The sequence below is a fragment of the Podarcis vaucheri genome (genome assembly GCF_965113315.1).
Source record: "Podarcis vaucheri genome assembly, contig: HAP1_SCAFFOLD_352, whole genome shotgun sequence".
Classification (NCBI taxonomy): Eukaryota; Metazoa; Chordata; class Lepidosauria; order Squamata; family Lacertidae; genus Podarcis; species Podarcis vaucheri.
In genome coordinates, this window is record NW_028118598.1 from 940 (window position 1) to 14,512 (window position 13,573).

The window sequence follows — 13,573 nt, forward strand, 5'->3', positions numbered from 1 at the left end:
TGTGCAACAGCTACAACCATTCTTGAACAAGGATAGCTTTGCCACAGTGGTCCATACATTGCTAACCTCATGATTAGACCACCATAATGAACTGCATGAGTAGAACACTTTTACCAGGTATGGAAGCTACAACTAAGGCAAAATTAAGCAGCAAGGCTGCCCGGCATTCCGCATGTTGTGGCAAGTGTTGAAAGATCTGCAAGGGGTTCTAACTACCAAGCGAAGTTCACTGTATCGTCGTTGAACTTTACAGCCGTGGACAACCTGAGACCAAGATACCTGGCAGATTGCCTCCCCCAGTACAGACCAAGGCAATGTTTAAGATGTGAGGAGACCCGCTGGGTGACAGCATCCACACTCTGGAATGTTGTCCCTTGGGTTATTCATGAGATAGAGGCAGAAATTACCTTTAAACAGTCATTAAAAATACATGTTTACTATGATTGTTAGTTTATATATAAGGTATGCTGCTCAGTTTTGTTTGTGATATGAAGTTATGTTTTCTTTTTATCCAGTTTAAGACATTTTATTGACTGCTGCTGTATTTTTTATGTAAACTGCTTAGAGGTTTTTATTATATTGTATAAAAAATTGTATAAACACATAAAGTGATCATATTGATAGATTAGGCCATCCCCTCATTCCAGGTGGAGACCAGGACTTCAGCAGGACCTAATGGGACAGGGCTGCTGACCAAGTTAGCAGGGAATCATCAAAAGATCTCAGAAAATAATCTTAATCCATATGCCTCCTGAGATGGACCATATTAATTGATCTTCCATCCCTGTGCAGCTTATGCTCAGCCGTAGAGTCAAAACTGATTAGGCCAACTGAGACATTTCTAGCTCACCCACAGATCATCCATTCACAAACTCTGTACAGAAAACCAGATTCAATGTGCGTCCTGCCACATGTGTTGGTCCTGACACTAATTGAGACACTAACATGCCAACTATGAACTCCTGAACCAGTCCTGATTATTCTGGCACTGTTCACAAGGAGATGTGCACTTTCCTGTACATTCATTGCCTATGACTGAAACAAGGGGCTATAATATATTTTTAAACATTTTTATTTCATTTCAATTCTGGCTGAAACACATCAGAGACCTCTAGTGGTTAAATTTGTTAATGCACATCACGTAAAACTGTAATTCATATTCTACCTTACAGTGGTACCTCGCAAGACGAATGCCTTGCAAGACAGAAAACTTGCAAAACGAAATGGTTTTTGGTTGAGTTGCTTCGCAAGACAATTTTCCCTATGGGCTTGCTTTGCAAGACAGAAACGTCTTGCAAGTTTGTTTCCTTTTTCTTAAAACCGTTAATACAGTTGCGACTTGACTTCGAGGAGCAACTCATAGCACGCGGTGTGGTAGCCTTTTTTGAGGTTTTTGAAAACTTTGGTGATTTTTGAAGCTTTTCCAAAAAATTTCCGACACCGTGCTTCGCAAGACGAAAAGAACTGCAAGACGAAAAGAACTGCAAGACGAAAAAACTCGCGGAACGAATTAATTTCGTCTTGCGAGGCACCACTGTATGTAGTCAAAAGCAGGCTTCTTGCTGTACAACTAATATTAACATGAAAGGATCATATTATGGCCAAAAAACAAGTACAGGAGACTCTCCACTTTAGAAGCTCACCTTACAATTTGTGGAGAATGATGGCAGGGGGCAGAGCTAGTGCACTCATCCTCACATGTTAACAATGTATCAGAAGAACTGATTCACTCTCACATATTCTAGCAAATGTGGCTGCTCTTATACAGTGATACCTCGGGTTAAGTACTTACAGTAGTACCTCGCAAGATGAAAAACTCGCAAGACGAAAGAGTTTTGGGTTTTTTGAGTTGCTTCGCAAGACGAATTTCCCAATGGGCTTGCTTCGCAAGACGAAAATGTCTTGCAAGTTTGTTTTCTTTTTCTTAAAACCGTTAATACCCAGGGTGCATTGCTTGAAGAGGTGCTTCGCAAGACGAAAAATTCGCAAGACGAAAAAACTCACAGAACGAATTAATTTCGTCTTGCGAGGCACCACTGTAATTCGTTCCGGAGGTCCGTACTTAACCTGAAACTCTTCTTAACCTGAAACACCACTTTAGCTAATGGGGCCTTCTGCTACTGCCGCGCCGCTGGAGCACGATTTCTGTTCTCATCCTGAAGCAAAGTTCTTTTTTTAAAAATAAATTTTACTCAAAATTATAACAAAACATATTTTCCAAAAACATATCCTTATTCCCCCCCCCATTTTTCCTCCCCCCATAAAAACCCCGACTTCCCTCAGTTCCAGTCTTTGGTTTCTCCAATAATGCTATTTTCTGCATGTTACAGAGTTGCATAGATCCTCCAACTGTTTAGCTTATTCTTATCAGTAAAAAAATTGTGAATGTTTATTCATGAAGCAAAGTTCTTAACCTGAAGCACTATTTCTGGGTTAGTGGAGTCTGTAACCTGAAGCGTATGTAACCTGAAGCGTATGTAACCTGAGGTACCACTGTAGTTATAAAAAAAAAAATTCTACCTCTAAGGAAATATGACCACAAGATAGGCAAACAGCATCATCCTTTGTACGTAGTAAGGAGGCACTAGTCTCATAATTCACAGTGCAATCCTAACTAAGCCTATTCATAAAGAAGTTCTGCTGAATTCAATGGGACTTACTCCCAGATACGTGGGGTTAGGATTGCAGCGTTAATCACTTTGTCATAAGATGTCCTTGATTCTGCCTCCTAAAACAGTCAAAATCAGGAAGAATCTGCATTTTGCCAAAATTACATATGAGTTCTATAGATAGCATAAAGTAGACCAATAATAATATAGAATTTACCTTTTATGCCTCCAAATGGCCCGTAAGTCATGTTGCAGGCTGTTCTCTGAAGATTGTGTTCGTACATACGCTTTAGCTGATATTGGTTCCCATGGTCAATGTTTCCCAGGCTTCCTATTAAATATAGAGAAGGTATCATATATGTAGGATTTTCCAATTCCTGTGTTAAGTAGATATTGTGCTGTGGTTATATTGCAATTGTAGACTATTGTTTTTATAATGGTAATTATGTTAGGATCAAGATTCCATTGAGTTATACCTTACACTGTAAAAAAGTCATATTTGGAGCAAGCCAGAATGCTATAGTTATTATTTGATTTATTATCAAATGTATATCCTGCCGTTGCTCCCAAAGGAGCCCAGGGCAGCAAACACAAACAATATAACAATTAAAATATATAAAAACAAATTCAATAGAGATGCAGACTGGGAAAGGTCTTTACTTAAGAGGCTTCTGGGACAAGGAAGCTCTTCAGGAGAAGCCAAAAAGACAGCAAAGACAGCACCTGTCTAATATTTAACAGGATGGCATGTCAAAGCGTATATACATATCAAATGACCTAAGCAAAGTGAGATACATTTCCCTCAGACAATATAATTGCAATGCCAACATTTTGACGTTAAGGAACCTCTTTCTGTTTTTCTACCCCTTATCGCCACATGTCCTTTACACTCTGTCAAGACAGGAGAGCACATCTGTTTACCAGCCATTTGGCATACCCATGGTGAAAATATAACCTCAACATATATTATTACTGTACTATATTCATTATTTTGGAACTCAGCTGTCTGATATGAATTTATATTTTATTATCATTTTTACATATTGCGGCCTTCCACAAGACTAAGCTTTCTTGTTGGTGCTGCAGTTCTTGTGGTTAAGATACATATTTGCTACTTATGGCATTGGCCTCTGCCAAATAAGGAAAGCAAACCTGGAAGCCTACAGAACCGCTAAAATACTGCCATTTACTAGCAGGTTAGTTGTTCATTTAAAACGACTTGCATGCTATTCATTGTCATAGTTACTGTTCTGTTAAAAAAAAAAGGACTAAGCAAATACATCCTCAAGCTTTATTCCTCATTGCCAGGACTCCCCTATTATGTTCTCCAGTTATATTCTCTTTCAGGTCTTTAAACCAAACTCCTTGGTGAGCTTGGGCCATCCTATTTATGGCCCTTTTCTAGGTATTATACCTTTCATCACTTCAGACATGCCACTGGAAAACTATGGTGTGCATAGGATGCTGATCACTGGGCTGCTGTCAGAGCAAACTGTACGTATTTTAATTGCTGGTTCTAAATGTGTTTTGATGTATTTTAACTATTGCTTTTACCTAGTTTGTTTTTATTACTTTGTATTTATTTGACAAAAGTTACTTTTCAGTAGCATAGATACAAAGAGACAAAATGGGCGAGGACCAATCCCATACTATACACCTTTTTATAATTTCAAAATTAACTTGGTATTAGCAGATCAGAATATGCATTTTTTTTACTTGTACAGAGAATAGAGAAAGAGAAAAAGTTGTCACAATAATCTGAAGAGCCCCCCTTTTTTACCTGAGACAGCATATACACACAATTTTTTAGGGTGTAATACAGCCAGATGTAACAGTTCTATACCACTGCAAAGGAAGAAAAGAATAGAAAATATGAGTCAACCGTTAAGAAAAGTACATTACTCTGAGGCTAATAAACTATCAACAATTCTAGTAAACTTTGTTTAAGAACCTGTGCTATTTAGCAGACATGAAAGAGTTTTCACACTCTATATTTTTGACATGTTTGTATATGCGTGTTTATGCCTGTCAAATTATTAGAAACTTTTAAAATATATATTGTCTTCACGAGTATTAGGAATAAAATGCTCGCTTATCCTTTTATGATATGCATGCAAGACAGTTGCCTTTCTACAAGAAGATAGAGGACACCAGGGACAGATCTACAGTATTGAAACAAGTACCCAGTTGTAGACACCAATGGCAAACATGCAATATTCTTTGAAAAGACTGAAAAAAGAGCGAGCTTGCTTGCAAACTGGTGTATATTAATTACATTATGCTTTCTTCAGCACTTATTTATTATTGTCATCAATTATTTTAATATTTAAAGTGCCCTCCAGATGAGGGCATCTGGAAATTTTAAGTGCCATGGTTTTTCAGACAGCTGCCCTTTATCTAGATCCTGGTGTTCCAGTTGAAGTAGCTTCAGTATCTTTAAACTACCACCACTGGGTTACCTGAGAACCATCTTGCACCATAGAAGAGGATGTAGTTTTTAAAAAAAAAAAGTTTTGTTTTTTGGTAGCCTGCCTTTGATAGCCTATTTGTAACAAAGCTATTTAAACTGCTTTATGAAGTTTGCCTCAAAAGTTGAATACATACCATAATTAATTAAAAAGATAAGTATTATACTTGGTTCAGATATAATGACCTTGGGGATTGGGAAAATGCCACAGAAGGACAACTAAAAAAAACACACAAATGTCCCAAAATCCATATTTTGAATCTATATATATAATTGTTCCAATTTAACCCCAAGGCACTTCATAAAATAAACCAGGTCAATCCTTAGAGAGTAAATTGACTCCAATGATAAACTCACTCAGAGTTTCCCAATTAATAAGATCATTAGCGGCAACACTGACTGTTTACTTACGAAACAAATTTTCCTACTTCCACTTGAAGTATTGGCTCAGGTAACTGCACTTCCAAGAGCAAATCTTCAGCTTGCGCAGCATCTCCAGGTTTTATAGGATGGGGATTGTAGATTCTAAGGAACCCTGTATAACTGCCCACAATTATTTTATCTGAAAAACAAACATATTCAATTACTAAGTGAAGCTTACACAATTGAAAATGTGGTGACTCATTATTCCTACACAGGATGGAACTTTAAGGTTGCAATGCAATGTATGCTTCCTTGGGAATAAGCTCTACTGAAGTCTGTGGAACTTGCATGTAAACACGGACCGCATCAAGTTGCATTTAGAGTTCCAGAATTAAATATCAATTCTAAGCACATCTCCTCAAAATTAAACCTTTTTAAGCTTAACAGAAAGTGTTTCCCACTAAATATGCTTGGGAGTGCACCCTCTGTGTAGAGTTTCACAATAATTTTAGTCCGTTTACCTTGTCCACTGCTGCTATTGTCAACATTTGCAACACATAAGCATCCTTGATCAAATTCTTCTTTGTTGCCCACCACTGTAGACCACCAGTCACGGGCTTTAAATAAAGACATTCTCCTTCAGCCCTAGTGAGAGGGGAGAAAACAAGGTGATGTAAAATTAAACTAATTTCACATTCCAGAGGGGCTTCAAAAGCAATTTGAGATACACTATAGATCCAGGCAGGGGGCATGAATTAGAAGCCTGTGTGCATTCACGGGGTAAAGGAATTATAAATCATGGCCACATACAGCACATACTAACAATATACGCCACTAAATGCTAACAACTAGTTGCTTTATTCTTATTTATTAAATGAGAAGTTTAATGACAGTATGATCAAAGCAAACAATGGGCACTGTGCTGTCCATGGAACAGTGACCATTGCAGTTAGGTAGAATAAGCTATAATAATGTATATTTATCTCTCAAACAGACTAGTAGAACAATCTATCTTGTGCAATTAAAATTTCCTTCAAAATCACCTGGGACAAACAAACAGAAAAAGCCCAGCAGGAGCTGCTAATATTTCTATGTCATTCTTTAATCACAGTATCCATAGGGCCATGTATGAAGCTCAATTTATGCAATAGAACTTTCCTGCCCCTCTTTCCCACTGTGGCCTTGCAAGGCTGTTCCTGAAGGTTGATGGCCACTCTGGAACAGGACTCAACATGATATAAAGGGCTGCATTTGGAAAGGTAGATCAGCAACATATTATCCAAAGGTGTGCGTTCTGCTTAAGTGCACAGCTATTTTGCAGCTTAGCATATGTACACTTGTAGGTGCTATATAATAAATAATTGCAATTCACTTTATTTCCAGTGTTCAGTCTGTGAATGCCATTACTTATGTAGCCAAAATAGTACATAAATGAAGTCACACATCCATGAGAGGGAGGAATCTGTAAGACTGAGAGAACACCAATGTTTGCAGAAATACAAAATATTTTTACGATAAAAGATGGGGTGGGGACAAACCCACAGACAATCCAATGAGGACTGAGCCATGGGATGCTGACTGGCTGACAGTGAGTAGGAGTGGAGAGGAGCATCATGGCAATGATGAAATAGGAATGAAGCAATATACAGGCAGGCATTTATTCCTCTACTTTAATCGCCTTGAATTGCCCTTATGACACAAGCTAAGGAACTGAATCCAGTCAGACACAAATAGGTTGCACTAATACCTGCCTGCAGTTAACTGGAACGCAGTAAAGGAAAAGAGGCTAGAGATTTAGTAATCCTTGCCTTAGCTTAGCAACACTAGGTTACACACATTAATGCACGTATTTACAGCAATGCATGCTAAAAACACAATTTGCCAGCTTCTTCAGTACTCTTATTGCACACTGGAAAGATCTAAGGTAGGGAGAGATAACATTTTGCATAAATCTCTAAAGCACAATAAATGTCTCTAGGCAAATACAGCGAACGTATCACTTGTTTCAAAAGATTGCAAAAAACTTTTAGGAAATTGCTCAGTTTTCAGTTAATGGCCTGAACATTCTGAGTGAAACAGCAATGTCCACCACATAGAGGTATTCCCTAGACCCTGGTGTTGTAGAAATAGTACACACAGGTATATCTTCTTTCCCGTGCATGAGTTTTGTTGCCATTATGCTTATTTATCCCTGCAGCCCAACCCAAAGCATTTGTACTGAGAATTTGCACCGAGTTCCATGGGACAGATTTGCAGGAAAGTGTACACAGAACCGCAACCTCAAGGAGGTAGTCCTATGCGCTGTTACTTGTGAGCTCACCTGGACACACTGAACGGGTTGCAAGGCTGCAGCCTTTTATGCACACTTCCTACCTTGGGAAGTGAGACTGGCGGCATCTCTGAGAAAAAGTGCAAAGGGCAAGGCTGTGCAATGTCTCCAGCAGCAGATCTTCTACTTTGCACAGTACAAGACATGAGATCGTGCTCATTTTATTTACTGATTATTAAATTCATTGAATTTGTATATTGCTGTTCAACTGAAGATCTCAGGTCTGGTTCACGGCATAGACACACAAGATAAAAACACAAAATACGTAACAGTAACGAAAACACAACACTCCTCCAAGCACATTTGAAAGGATGTAGGGCGTTAACTTACCTGACTATTCCCAACATTGGGAAACCCTTTTCTTCTCCCCACCTGCGCCCTCCTCCCGCAGATCCACAGCAGGGAGCCGGGTGCGCATTAAGGCGAGCGCCTCATCCCGAGACTCCCTCACGGGCCGCAAGAGCGCCGTTTGCCTGTCACGGGGGCCGAGACAGGGCGCCGACGTCCTTGTCACAAGCACCCTCTCGCGGCGCTACCTTTGGGGCAGGAGGATGCTAACGGGACCCATGAGGGAGATAAGCAAAGACGCAAATAAAGAGAGAGAGAGATGGATAGGGGAGCGGGAGGGGGGGACTACCCCAAGCAGAAGCTGTTATTACAAGGAAGGAATGGGGGGTGTCTGTTGGTAAACGGGGCGCGCGGGGGAAGAACGCCTCAGGTACTCCCTAGCCAGCCCTGCCCGCCGCCATTTTTGCTCCCGTTGTCATAGCGCCTCAGCAACCAACGCCGACCCCGCCCCCTCCTGCCGTCCGAGAAAGGCGCTGAGGAGAGCGGAAACGTTACAGCAGCTGCGTTCTAAGAGACGCAGAGCATGCTGGGGGATGTAGTCTCGGCGAGCTTCCGGTTGGACTGTACTATTAGGAGGAGAGGAAGCGCCCAGCGTCCGTCTCCATCCCCTGTCGCGCCTAGCGGCGTAAAAGGACCAACCTCCCTCCGCAACCTCCTCTCCTAATTGCCGACGTTTTGTCTCGAGGAGGAGAGAGAGAAAAGAGGGCCACCACCCCCGTCCCGTAAGTCGGAATGGTTTCTCCCGCCTCAACTGTCAAGAGAGAGCGCGCGTGGGGCCAACGGCCGCTCATCTCGGCGGTTGGCGGTGGCGCATGCGCGCTCGCCCGCTCTCGCCGCCGACGGAGAGGGAGAGAGAGGAAGGCGACCGGCTGAGAGGAAGACCGGCGTGAGGCTGTGCGGGGCACTTGCCCGCCTCCGCCACCTGAACGTAAGGCTTCTTCTCCCTCTGGGTTTCCCCCTCACCCCGCGAGGCCGGAGCGTGGCGAGAGGTTTCCGCCGCCATGGACAAGAGCGCCGTGGCCAGGATGGGAGCGGTGGCCAGCGCCAGCGTGTGCGCCCTGGTCGGCGGGGTGGTCCTGGCCCAGTACATCTTCACCATAAAGAAGAAGACGGGCAGGAAGACCAAGATTATAGAGATGGTAGGAGCGCGCTGCCGAGGCGCTGTTTACTCGGGAGTAAAGCCCCGCTGCCATCGCAGCGCTTCGAGCGGTTGCTTTTCGGTTTTCGTTACCCCCCCCCCTTCTCGCGGTCAAGCGGTGTATAAGTTTTCTGAAATAAACAAATAATTGGTCTCCCGTCAAACTCAATTCAGGGACACCTGAGAAAAAAAGGGGGGGAGAGAGAGAGACAGCTGTATGAGAGCATCAGTGCCTGCATGTAGGTCCAAACTGCTAGCCAACTGGGGCTGTGTGTCAGAAACCAGGGGGCATGAGGAATAGAGTAGGTTTTCCTGGAAGAAAGCATGGCAGGTTGCCTGGAACGCTGAACAGCAACAGCACTCCACACTGCCAAATTTTAGAAGAAGAAGAAGAAGAAGAAGAGTTTGGATTTGATATCCCGCCTTTCACTCCCTTTAAGGAGTCTCAAAGCGGCTAACATTCTCCTTTCCCTTCCTCCCCCACAACAAACACTCTGTGAGGTGAGTGGGGCTGAGAGACTTTTACTGCATGTCCTTTTTGTATTCTCCAAATTCTACATTTATAGGGTCCTCCTTGTTCTGTAATCATCCCCCCAGATGTGAGCAGCCAATTTATGAGTGCCATCAAAGCTCCCAAACTTTCAGAGGGGTTTTGGTGAGTCCATGACTCCTAATATAGGAGGACTGAGATTCTTCTCATTGTTGAGCTCCCTTTCTTCCTCCCTCAGTACCCATTTCTTTCTTAGCTCGCCTCTGCGTTATATCCCAGAAAGTGTTCCCTGTCAATTGCTGCTGTATGTCCTACACTGAGGCAATGCTTCATTTTCTAAATAGCTTTTCTTTCCAAATCTATTCTATTCCTTTTGCTTCTCCCCCCTCCATTACTGCTCTCCTGCAGAAAGGAAAGGCACCCACCCACCACTGAGAGACTCCAAGGAGATGAGGTTTAAGCTGTATCAAGCCTCTAACAAGACCTAACGCAGCCCACCTCTGACAATATCACAAAATCCACAATTGTAGCCAAAATATAATTTGTGCATTCTATTCCTTGATGTTGTTAGATAAGTATGCTGTTACCAGTTTGATTCTAATTGCAGAGGTTGAAACATCCACAGCATAGATTATAGCTTTTATTGGGTCTCCTTATTTATTTGTTCTATTTGCTCCGTGCCTCCTTGGTTTCATTATTATGCAAGCATCATAATACAGTGGTACCTCAGGTTACAAACACTTCAGGTTACGAACTCCACTAACCCGGAAGTAGTTAGAGAATGGAAATCGCACGCCAGCAGCATGGCAGCAGCAGGAGGCCCCATTAGCGAAAGCGCACCTCAGGTTAAGAACGGTTTCAGGTTAAGAATGGACCTCCGGAACAAATTAAGTTCATAACCCGAGGTACCACTGTACTCTGTTTGGTAGTAAATTTAGGAATACCCTCAGCCGCCTTCTGTGCTTGAATTGTGTATGTACTACTTAGTTTCTAAAGAGGCAAATTTCTACAGTGGTCAGAAATGGAATAATCAATAATGTATATATTACATTAGCTTATCTGTGTGTGCTGCTGAAGCTTGTTTGCTTTCCCATATTAGTAGACTAGTTCCTATAGAAACAGTGATGTCATGATGGAACACAAAGAATATGCTGGCATAGGCTTGGAACAAAGGCATAATGTTAGAAAAAGAACATACGACTTTCCTTAAAGGAATCACAATTGTGCACTGTTTCCTTAAACTTCACAATTCTTTGGGAAGTCAGTAAGTAGTAACACTGCTATTTCCAGGTTGATGAAATGAGGAATAACAGTAGGAAGACATACAACTTAGTAGTATTCATGATTATTTTAGTGGGCCTTACTTCTAACTGTGACTCAGTTCAGACACCATGCCAAAGATTAGCTAGTGTTAAACATGATTTTGATCCCACACTATAGTTTAAGATTTCAGTAATGGTAAGGGACCCCTGGACGGTTAAGTCCAGTCAAAGACAACTATGGGATTGTGGTGCTCATCTCGCTTTCAGGCAAAGGGAACCAGCGTTTGTCCAGACAGCTTTCTGGGTCATGTGGCCAGCATGACTAAACCACTTCTGGAGCAACAGAACACCATGACGGAAACCAGAGTGTTTCAAACATACATTCAAATTGTGATTTGTAGCTGTTTTCGTTTTCTGTCTGTTGGCACTCCGAGTCTGGGTGCCCTGACCCCTGATGGTGTAGCAACGTCTGTAACTTGGTTTTGTCAATTCTGATGCCTCATTAGGCCATATATAAGTTTCTTAGCCTTTCTCCATGTTTGAACAGCACACTAAAACATAGTTTAGTGTAATGTGAAAGAGCTAGGGTGAGTGTTGGTTCATATGTCCCTCTCAGACAATCAGAAGGAGAACTTCAGAAGTTTTTACTTAACCATCATTTGTCATATGTAATCTGGACCAACAAACCTTCATTTATGTAAACTTTTGTTTGTTTAAAACAAGCCAACTTTAACTATAGTTCAACATAATCCACAGTTTACAGTTTGGCTGAAACTCTAAATTGTGACTAATGAGAAAGAGAAGTAAAGCTTTTGAATTCCTCATGGCAGCCCTGAAACGAGAAGGGGAAGCATAAATAACAAAAAAAGTGTGGTTTAGGCGGTGGAAGTCTTTTAAGATATTTTAATTAAATTTTTGTTTTATAATGTATGTAAGTGTAATTCTGGAATTACTGTTTTTGGAAAACAGCATTTTCCTTTTTCCCCCTTTCTTTTTCTTTTTTCATTTTTTCTTATCTTTTATCCTTTTTCACAGTATATGTTTGGCAAATATGTAAATAATTGTGTTTTTGCAGATATATCTGGAAATTTGATTGTATTATTCAATAAAGTTGTATTTTAAAAACAATTTTAAAAAGAGAGAGAAGGGGAATCATATAAGCCCACACCTCAACTAGGTTCATTGACAACATGCTTAAACCAGGGGTAGGAGACATTTTTCAGCCTGAGAACCACATTTTGTAATGGACAACCTTCCAGGGTAGTTTGCCAGTATGGGTGGGGGCCATAGGCAAAATGTGAGTAAGGTAATGATGTGACGCTTTGTATGGTACGCTGCATTCATGCCACACAAGTCAGCTGTTTCTACACACACACACCTGCATCCTGGTAAGCAAGAGGAATTATTGAAGGTCAAGGATACATTCCAGCTATGCAAAACACCCATGAAGGGTGTGAAGTGGGGTCAGGTAGGGGTATGGCCTGGGGTGAGTCCTGGGGTCATTTAGCCCCAATTCCAGAGGTTTCCTACTCCTGCAGTAAACCTTTGTTTAGCATAATATTCAGACATAACCATTGTTTGGTGTGATTAGGATTATATTTGTTTAAAAAGCTGAACAAGGGTTTGGAAGAAGTAAATGCTGCCATATTATGAAACCAGAATGGGATAATTTTTGTTAGTGCTGAAGGACGTTCGTGCCTAGAGATTGTGACTGCAGACTGTTGTGATAAACAAGCACAGCTCTGTTATTCTGTGGACTGAACACCATTGCCTCAAATTCTGTTTATTTTAAATGGAGAAAAAGCAAGAATCAAATCAGGCCAATCACATAGGTTTCAAACTATATATATAAGTATACAGTGGTGCCTCGCAAGACGAAATTAATTCGTTCCACAAGTTTTTTCTTCTTGCGAGTTTTTCGTCTTGCGAAGCACGGTTTCCCATAGGAATGCATTGAAAATCAATTAATGCGTTCCTAGGGAAACCGCCTTCAGACCAGGTCCGGGGACAGTCTGTCCCCCGACCTCTTCTGAAGGCTGGGGGGGGGACAAGGGCTTTTCTTCCCACTGCCAGCCTTCTGAAGGCTGGCGGTGGGAAGAAAAGCCCTTCTTCCCACCTCCCGCCCCGCAAGCTCCGGGGACAGGAGGGCTTTGCTGCCGACCGCCAGCATTTTAAAAGCCCCTGCTGTCCCGGGGCGATTTTAAAATGCTGGCGGGCGGGAGCGAAGCCTCCGCTGTCCCGGGGAGATTTTAAAATGCTGGGGGTCGGGAGCGAACGCTTCGCTCCCACCCGCCAGCATTTTAAGATCGCCCGGGGCAGTGGAGAAGTCTCCGCTGTCCCGGGAAGGCAGGCGGGGGGGGGGAGCAAAGACTTTTGCCCCCCGCCGGCCTTCAGAAGAGGTCCAGGACCTCTTCTGAAGGCCGGCTGTGGGCAAAAGTCTTTGCTCCCGACCGCCAGCAATTTAAAACAGGTCCCCGGAGATTTCCCTATGGGCTTTCGTCTTGCGAAGCAAGCCCATAGGGAAATTCGTCTTGCGAAGCGCCTCCAAAACAGAAAACCCTTTCGTC

The 13,573-nt window shown here is 42.2% G+C and overlaps 1 protein-coding gene and 1 long non-coding RNA gene across 3 annotated transcripts; both read right to left on the minus strand.

Annotated features, from left to right (window-relative positions):
- Nucleotides 1-1,056: 1,056 nt before the first annotated feature.
- Nucleotides 1,057-1,630, minus strand: LOC309524492. Its single transcript, XR_014215945.1, has 2 exons — nucleotides 1,536-1,630; nucleotides 1,057-1,165 (listed from the first exon to the last, which is right to left on the minus strand). It is a non-coding gene; the product is annotated as an uncharacterized lncRNA (long non-coding RNA).
- A 1,125-nt stretch (nucleotides 1,631-2,755) lies between these two features.
- Nucleotides 2,756-9,347, minus strand: LOC309524493 (protein PTHB1-like). Of its 2 annotated transcripts, none has more exons than XM_082242435.1 (5): nucleotides 8,099-9,347; nucleotides 5,961-6,084; nucleotides 5,488-5,638; nucleotides 4,390-4,454; nucleotides 2,756-2,940 (listed from the first exon to the last, which is right to left on the minus strand). In XM_082242435.1, the coding sequence occupies exons 2-5, from the start codon at nucleotides 6,070-6,072 to the stop codon at nucleotides 2,771-2,773; spliced, it is 498 nt and encodes a 165-aa protein (XP_082098561.1). In that variant the 5' UTR covers nucleotides 6,073-6,084; nucleotides 8,099-9,347; the 3' UTR covers nucleotides 2,756-2,770. The 2 variants fall into 2 exon arrangements, with proteins under 2 accessions (XP_082098561.1, XP_082098562.1); XM_082242436.1 differs by lacking the exon at nucleotides 8,099-9,347 and adding an exon at nucleotides 7,191-7,309.
- Nucleotides 9,348-13,573: the final 4,226 nt, after the last annotated feature.

Coding starts and splice junctions, on each gene's coding strand:
- LOC309524493 (XM_082242435.1), bottom strand. CDS start 6,072: ATGTCTTTATTTAAAGCCCGTGACTGGTGGTCTACAGTGGTGGGCAAC. Junction 5,639..5,960: donor CAATAGCAGCAGTGGACAAG/GTAAACGGACTA, acceptor TTTGTTTTTCAG/ATAAAATAATTGTGGGCAGT. Junction 2,941..4,389: donor GTGTGTATATGCTGTCTCAG/GTAAAAAAGGGG, acceptor TATATTTAATAG/GAAGCCTGGGAAACATTGAC.